The 9,317-nt window shown below is 37.7% G+C and overlaps 1 protein-coding gene across 1 annotated transcript in view; it reads right to left on the bottom strand.

The window, feature by feature from the left end:
• The window catches only part of Plcb1 (phospholipase C beta 1), a 784,962-nt gene that overhangs the window by 189,881 nt on the left and 585,764 nt on the right, over positions 1–9,317 (bottom strand). The window contains exon 10 of the mRNA XM_023718574.1: positions 5,624–5,770. Within this exon, the coding sequence (XP_023574342.1) occupies positions 5,624–5,770 (147 nt within the window). The remainder of the gene's footprint in view (positions 1–5,623; positions 5,771–9,317) is intronic.

Raw genomic sequence — 9,317 nt, 5'->3', positions numbered from 1 at the left:
GGGGGGCTTCCCAAGGGGGTGGAAGAGGGTCTCACCCATGCTGCGCCTGGCTGGGACCAGTGAAGATTTTAATTATGCAGAGGAATACCACATTTCCTCGCTTTTATCTGGAGCATGAACTATGGGCTCTCAGATGGTTTGGAGCATGGAGAAATTTAAGAAATGTTACTAAGGTGTAGGCTGAACTGACTGCATACTCCTCTGTCTTTGGAGGCTTTATTTTTCTTAAATTATCATGGTGTATTCCTCGAGTAAAACAATATTTTAAAACATAATCACTACTGGGTATACTACAAATACCATCCAAAACCCTTGAAAATGTCCCTTGTAATTAAAATCCAACTCATTCAGTACCTATATTTCTCTCAATGATCTGATTTGTTTTTCCTTCTGGGCGTCTTGATAGTCAACAAGGAACAATAGCTACTAGAGAAAGAGACACGATAATGCATTGCTCTGTTTACTGGATTTTCACATTGCAGATGTCATTTTTAAGGTCCCTTTGAAAGCACAAAAGAAAACATTTTACATATTGAAATTCCTTATATTTGGATATAGTCTAGAATTTCTCAGCGGTGTTAGTTCTTAAAAAGCTCCAAGAAAATTAGGACAGTATGGGCAAATGTTTGTAGGATTGGTGGCCACTGTAATCACTATGAATCTCAGATGCTTTTGCCTGTATTCAATAGACAATTAAAATATGTGCTAGCTTTTCTTGGTACCTAGTATTTCTTGGAAGTCTCTGCATACAAAACCTTTCCTTCCTAAACAAAGCATCCATTATAGGAAATAACATTTCTCAAGATAAGGTTTCTTACTTGCTTTGGAAATGGCTGCAAAGTATAAAGTATAACTTATTTTCTGAGTATTGATTTTAAAATTTAATTAGATTCCATTGAATTAGGCTTTGGTTGTATTTTTATTTTATAACATTCTTAATTGGTTTGGAAGAGTTTAAGTTTGTATAGCCGAAATATTCAGATTTATCCATGTTCTCCTGAGAAATAGAAGCTCTATATTAGTTTTATCTGCAATTAAAACAAGGATATTATTGCTAACATATAAAGTAAAATCAAATTTAACACACAAGTTAGAAGAAGATTTCAGGCAAAACCTTAAGATCCAGTATTAATATGCTTATGTGGTTTTGCTGTGGGTTTTTTTTTTCTTATTATACAGCAATTCTCCTTAATTCCTTGAAGGAAAATAAAAGACTTTTCTTGTATTGGAACAAAGTAATATTGTGATAATATATTTAATCTAATGTGAGTCTACCAAACATCAAGGTTGGTAAAATAATGCATAGCTCAGAAAATCGATGATGGTAAACAATAAAATCAGTTAAGATCGGAGTAGAGTTTAACAGAGTTCATAGAGTTTTCAAAAATTCAATCTTGAAGACTATGTGCACTGTAATATTACTAGAAATTAAATAACTGGATGGAAAATTGCTGAGAAATCGTGGCTACAAATCAGATACTAAAATTTGGAAACAGCTATTTGAGTTTCTTCTTTAATCAAAACTTAGTTGGAACCTTTGTCTCTCCAATTAGCTGAGAGCTGTCAGCTGCTAGCATGCTCACGGCCTCAAATGTAAACGTCCTGGCTGTGCAGCCCAGCCCTTTGTCACTGCTGTGTTCTGGCCTTACACTGAGGGAGGGCGGATTCGTGGCTGTCAAGAAATTAATCCCACCGTAAATCCTCAGTAACACACAGTTAACAAAGAGAGAGCTGAATTAGATTCTGTGACTTCATTGTTTGTATTAATATTGAACAATCTTATTAGAACTATCATTGTGTGGTCAGAAAGGCAAGTGCACAATTATGTACAATTTGTTAGGTACCAAGATGGCTAAAGGAAGCAGAGCTGCAGAATCAGGAATTTAAGACCAAAGTAATATCTTGGTAAACCATCACTTAAATAGAAATTATGATTGTTCATTGAAGTGGGCGGGAACAAAAGTTTCATTGTGCAGAGTCCAAAATGATGCTCACTATACAATTTTCATTCCTCACCAAAAGGAGCCACCACTTATTAGGGCAAAGTCTGGTTCTAGATCTGGGGCAAGAAGGAATAAGGTGAGCCGGAAGCTTTTTGTGGGGCAGAAATAAGAACATTTTCAAAGATCATGTCAAGAGGGACATTTTGAGCATCTTCGGGAGCACTGTGACAGGATGAAGATATATAAAATCTGAAAAACATAAGCTCGTACCGATGGGCACAAAGAGAAAAATTAATGTATTCCAAAATAAGGTGAAAAGGATGCAATGTATATTCAATCAGCCTTGCTCCTCAATTATTTTGGTATTTTTAGCTCATTCCTTTTATGACCAATAATAGAAAGCATTGAATATAAATATATGGGATTGAAAGGCATTTTGTACTTCAAGGGATTATTGTAAAAATCATTCAATATTATGACTTCCAGGTAGACCAAAACACATACTCAAAATTCAGCTAGACACACAGGTGAGGTTTTTTGAGTGTTGTCCTATGCGTGTGATAAATTCGAGATTCTATCGTATGCTAAGATCTTTAAAATTCTACATTTTTTGATCCTATCCAATTGACAATCTAGATTCTTAAGTTAACATTTTACAGACCTCCCTGAAATTTGATGAAGAAGAAAGGTCCCATCTTCAGATTCAGCTTCTACATGGAATTTAACATTCTCTTTGGTTATGAATATAGGTCACAAGTCATAGTAGCGTTAGCAACACTGTTGATGTGGTCAGCAGTAGAAATCACAGACACTTCCACATCACATTCCATTGTTTTATGTATCAGCCTGAAATATTCAACTTAAAAGGTGTTTATGTATTATTCTATGTTTTTATATTAACAGGTTGCTTTTAACGTATTAAAAATATTTCAGTGAAATCACAGACACTGTGAAAGGGAAAGAAATTGTTCAGTGTGAAGGAAAAACTGGGATCAGAAAAAAGACAAATGAAAGAAGGGAAAAAGATATATTTAGGTATATGTAGAACAGTTTGGATAATTGTATTGTCAATTTCTGCTGGTCTTTTGAAAGGAGTAGTTAATGCTTAAATTTTTTTTTTTCTTTTACTTATTTTTTTTTGTTCTTCTTTTGAATTTCTTATAACTTCTTTGTTATTCTTTTTTTTTTTCCCTAAACCAATCTTACACATTCATGTCCGGTAATTCAAACAACTAATTTGAAGATAGCATCATGTAATGCAGCAACTATTGTTGAATTCCTATTACTTTGTTTAGCGAAATGTTGTATTGTTTCTAATGCTGTTTTTTTTTTTCCTATCACTATTTTGTATTCTTTAACTTTTTTTTAAAAGAAACTTATCACCTAAGTGATAAATAATGACAAAGTCAGACTAAAAGCCTTGAGAAGAAAAAAAAATCCTTCATGCAGATTTATGAACTTGGGTAGCAGTTTTAAAACATTTGTAGTAATCCTAAAAACCCAAATCTAAGGAAGCCGGCTCTGTGGACACTGCTCTTGAATTTAGGACACCTTAGTGGCTTTCACACAGGACTAAGAATCCCTAGACTCCTCCCCTGGGTAGCAGTGCTCTCTGTCTTGTCTTTGAGACAGACTCAGTAAGCATGTGACTCAATAAATAGGGAAAAAAGGGACATTAGAGAGCTTTAGAAGTTAGAAGAATAAAAGCAGTAAACTTGCTCCTTGGTCTCTGGGATGGTGGTTGGTTTGCCCCAGAAGGGCCCTGTAAGGAGTCCACCTACCCTGGGTGTGCCAGGCTGAGGAAGCCCAGCCTATGGGGAGAACCCTTCGGGGGGAAGTCAGGTTCACAACAATTGAGTCCCTCCAACCAGAGGAGCAGACAGATGTAGTGGGGAGGGCGCTAGGTGACCCTAGCCCCTTAGCTGTTTGAACGTCCCTTTTCCCCTCTCTTCTCTTCCCTCACTTTTCCCTGGACACCCTGGTTCAGGGACCCACCATCTCCTCTATCCTTTGTCTGAATTCTTTAGCTGGACAATATGGAGCAAAAGAAAGTAATGTCTGTTTAACAGTACTGGGCTTTTGAGCACTTTATTAGGCAGCCATAGGTGACTAGGATAGAGTTTAGCATGAGCCAGAGGTGAACACAGTGAGTTTTCCAGCTCAAGTCTCTCTTAGTAGATGTCAGCTGAAACAAAGCAGCCACAAGATTCCTGAGAGCCTTCAATGTTCACACAGAACATGAGAGATGCACTCACTTCACTGCAGAGCCCAAGACTCCTTGGTGCTGGGCAGCAGTCCTGGATCACAACACTCTGTGGAGCCCATCCTGGCTATCTGGGGCTGTGCTGTTTGCTCAGCCCCAAACGCCTTTCTGTTCTAAGCTCATCTGCACTTGACATGGGACAGCAGGCCAATGCCAGACTTCACAGCAACACAGTACACCTTTGAGGCTTGAGGGAATGAGGCTCCTCTAACAATCCTTTTACTTTTTTTTTTTTCTTTTGTGGAACCGGGGATTGAACTCAGGTCCCTGAGCTTGCCAGGCAAGCGCTTATTCCACTGAGCCATCTCCCCAGCCCTTCCTCTAACAATCCTGAAGAAAGAAATGCACAGCTGGCAGAGGACAGAACCAACCATGGCCAACCATGGCTATGGTTCTGGCTCCTGGGTCTCTCTGGTCTTTGTGTGCATGTCTCATTGCTTGTCTACCTTTAGTGCAAGCCACACATCCTTGGACAGTAAGCCATATGTACTCTAAACATGCTGAGGACCAGAGGAATGTATAATACACAGATAGAAAAAAAAATATCAGATTTCTATTTTGCTGGCTTAAGTCTGGCTACCTGTTATATTAAGACAGTATCAAGCAGGAATACAATGTTGTTTTTACAAAGCTTATTGAAAGTTTTTCTTTTACCAGCAGGAGGTTTTTATACAGAATTTTTAAGGCATGTAACTGGAGGTTTGCTATGTAGGAATTATCTTGGAAGGAATGCATTGTGTTTATAAAAACATTCTCAAATTATTAAAATTCTAAGTGCAAACCATGTGAGCTAATATGTGTGTGTGTGTGTGTATATATATATATATATGTGTGTGTGTGTGTGTGTGTGTGTGTATGTTTTAATATTTTTAACCATTTACAAAAACAGTGGCAATGCTCAATTTAGGGTCAAAATAGTATACAAACAGATTTTTTTCTCCTTTAGTATGTACTATGAAGTGTGTATTGGTAGTCGCAGATCAGTGTGTTTTTTTTCTAGAGTCCAGTTCTAGCTTGATTATAAGGCAGAAGTGTTCAGCAGAAATTATTAAGGCCTCAGAGACCTTCTTTGTTGAACGCAGCCTTGAGAGACAGGTGGGAATGTAAATGGCTTTAAGTTCATCAATTAACTCTGTTAAACAAAACTTCCACCGGCCTGAAGGAAAGATGAGTGACTTCAGGGCCCAAGTCTTAAAGTCTGAGGCCACTGTGAAAGGGTGATACTGCTTCAGCATAAGGATGTGGTATTTGTGGGTGGAGATACTGGTGGTAGAATCCCAGAGTTCTCAGGGGCACTTCACAGGAAACAGGACAAAAATTGTAACTCAACTTCATTTCCTGTGACAGAAGTGGGGGTGTGTGGGGGAGTGACATGTGCTGAGGCAGGCCCAAGGAAGAAAGAAATCGAGGCTCTTACCTGTGAGGTAGGTGTTGTGTGAGGAGTTAATGAAGTAGTGAGATAGGGGCTGAGACATGTCTTCATTCAAATCCAGTTTCTCAGGTGAAACAACTCCATTTTCTTCTCCACTCAGGTAGCGCATAAACCCATCTACTGATATCTGTCCTGGAGGGAAGGAGAATGAAGAAGGATGTGAATGTGTTCTTCGCAAGGGTTGCTGGGATCCTGTGGTTCTAATTCTACCCTACCACCCTCTACTTGGAGAACTCTGGTACTATCCAACATGGATGACGACAGTCACAACTTCAAAATATGGAAAAGCTAGGCTAATACTTTTCACTACAAATATCTCCAAATGCTATCAATAATAAAGAAAATGTGTAGTTTCCTCATTCTCACTGACTTGTTCAGAGGATTTTGTAATTAAACACCACCATCTTTAAATATAAGAATGGCTATCAATTTTATGGATAGACCCCAAAATGTTACCTGTGGGAAATAGAACTTCAGGTGATTTTCTAAATTTTCTATTATGAATACATAGTACTTTAATCAAAAAAGTTATGCATATGTGATTTTATTATTTATAACAAAGTGAAAATGTTTTGAAATAATTATCTTTTTCTGGGGCTGGGGAGATGGCTCAGTGGAATAAGTGCTTCCCTGGCAAGCGCAAGGGCCTGAGTTTAATCCCTAGTTCCGCCAAAAAAAAAAAAAAAAAACATCAAACACATGTAATTATCTTTTTCTATAAAACAGAAAATGAAAATAATCACAAACGAGTTTTCCCTCAGAATAAGAAATTGAACATTCATATAAAAAGAGATCATGAAATTTTATACTTAGAATGATTTCACTTTGAATGGTATATACACCACTCTACTCACCTTTGTTCATCTCACATTCCATTTATACATAATAATTTGGCTGTAACTTTCCTGCTGTTTACTTTCCTGTAACATTCTTAAATATTAAGATAGTTATTTTGGCTTCGTTGAGGCAATTTGACAGGTAAAAATATACATACTTTAGGTGAACAGCTTCCTATTGTTTGTGATACGTATACTAAGACAATTCTGTAGCATAGTAATCCTTATAGATATACAGAGTGATCCATTCTAACTATTCTGGTTCATCATTAAAATTTGTTTCTTCAAATTTGTTTCTTCAACACCGCAGACCTGAAAGCAACAGCATAACCAGGTATGGTGGCTTATGCCTGTAATCCCAGCATTAGGGAGGCTGAGGCAGGAGGATTGCCTCAAATTTGAGGCAAGCCTGGATATACCTGGTGAGACTCTGTCTTTCGAAAGAAAACACCCCAAGCCAAAATAAACAACAACAGCTATCCTAACATATTTATGATTAGTAAAGACACTCCTAGTAAATATTGGAGGCCAACAATTCTTTTTTTCTGTTGATACAGTTTTGTGTTCACTGAAAATAGTATATGTACACTGAGAAAAAGTAGACAATGAAAAAAAGCAGAGAATAAAAAAATGGAACTTTCTGACCTGGTGGTATATGCGTACAAAAAAACTGTGTGAATAATAATTTATGAAGGGGCCAGAGAGATAGCTCAGTAGAATAAGTGCTTGCCTGGCAAGCACAAGGGCCTGAGTTCAATCCCCAGATCCACAAAAAAAAAAAATAATAATAATAATGATAATAATTTATGAAGATGCAGTCCTCTACACATATGATTTTCCATGTATATAATTGAGTAACATCATTTGTATTAACAGAATAGTACATTATGAGCATTTTCTGGTGAAAATTAATTCTGCACATACATATTCAACCATGACATAAAACACAATTATCTAAAATTTTCTATTATAAATGTAAAATTAGAACAAGACTATCATAGATTACTAAGGTTGTTTCTAAATTTTTCACTAGGAATAACTTATGTTACATTAAATACTATGATGGTGAAATGTTTTATTCTTAATTACCTCCCTGCAGGGCATTCTCAGGGACAGGACTGCTGATTTGAAGACTATACTCAACATTAAGGCTTTTAGTGTAACCTACGTTTCCTTTCTGTTAAAGTTCCTGCACTTGGGGTCTGGGGAGATGGCTCAGTAGAATAAGCACTTCCCTGGCAAGTACAAGGGCCTGAGTTCAATCCCCAGTTCCACCAAATAAATAAATAAAGTTCCTGCACTTGAATGTTCTACCAATGAGGTACAAGGGCTGGGGAGATGACTCAGTAGAATAAATTCTTCCCTCGTAAGCTCAAGGGCCTGGGTTCAATCCCCAGTTCCACCAAAAAATAAATAAACAAATAAATAAAACCAATGATGTACAAATGCACTCATTCATCCTATCCCTCTCCTAGCAAACTTGTAAGCAAAACTAAAAAGTAACATTTCTAAATTTTACTGCCTTGAACATTATTTTTCTTAAATATAAAGGGTACGTCATCTGGGAGTGGCAAAGCTAACACTAAATACAGATAGAAGCATAGCACAGAGAACCCAGCTCCCACCTCCAAAGAGCTCATAATCTAGTAGAAAATAAGGTCGTGCCACCCAGGAGCACCCGGCACACACAACACAGATGCACACCTGTCCGTGTCATCCCTGCAGCCTCTCCTGATGCTTCAACTCACTTTCTTGGGATGAGTACAGTGTCTCACAATAGAAAAGAAATTGTTTTGAAACTGGAAGATTGCAAAGATCAGTATAGGTTTTTATTCTTACTTTTTGATTAGATGAAATTACATGAATTTGACAAATTCCACCAACATAAAGCTGTGTGCCCTAACATGCCATCTTCTGGGGCTGGATTTGACCCCAGGACTGTCAATGAGTCACTGTTACGTCACACAGATAAATGACTTTTGGTCTGATCAGCAATTTCTTTTTTCTTTTTTTTTTTTTTTTGGTGGAACTGGGGATTGAACTCAGGCCCTTGTGCTTGCCAGGCAGGTGCTTATTCTACTGAGCCATCTCCCCGGCCCCAGATCAGCAACTTTTAAAAGCAATTAAAACAATAGGCAGAGATGACAAATAAATGTGAGACAGGTTTGTTTTTCTTTTTTCTTTTTTTCTTTTGGCTAGTTCAGGCTACCTTAAGGGCAGGTCTGGTGCAGCTTGTGAAGCTGCAGATCGAACCATGGTCCTATGCACCCAGCTGCATTTGCCCAAATGGTGCTTTAAATAACTGAGCTATCTGGCAAGCTCCCCCCTAAGTTTGAATGTTAGCATCAATACACACTTATTATCAGCATCTTCTAGGCACTGTATTAAGAAAAATGCTGGACTGTGCTTGCGATTATTGCCTGTCATGGGTACAAGACAGAAAAGAGAGAGCAGCTAAGTCACAGATGTCATCCTCAAGTGAAGATATCATCACTAAGGTCAAGGTATTGATATAAAAGTACATATCAAAAATGTTAACTTAATTCATTAATAAGGAGGCTAGGAAGATGACAAAGCCAGTTCAAAGGAGACTATGAGGTTACAAATATCCACACACATACTACATGCCATACCATGTACACACACACACATACACACACACACACACACTCATCTCTATCGATCGATCGATTGATCGATCGATCTACCTATTAGCTACCTATGCGCTGCAGAGTAAAACAAGGACTTCACACCTACTAAGCGAGCACTCTACCACCGAGCAACTATACCCTTCATACACGTATACTTCATTAACAAAAATTCAAAAACAGAAACCCGGGGCT

This window comes from Octodon degus, unplaced genomic scaffold, assembly GCF_000260255.1.
Source record: "Octodon degus isolate 3935 unplaced genomic scaffold, OctDeg1.0 scaffold00060, whole genome shotgun sequence".
Classification (NCBI taxonomy): Eukaryota; Metazoa; Chordata; class Mammalia; order Rodentia; family Octodontidae; genus Octodon; species Octodon degus.
Note: the sequence above shows the minus strand (reverse complement) of the source record. Positions and strands in the feature narration are given on the sequence as shown.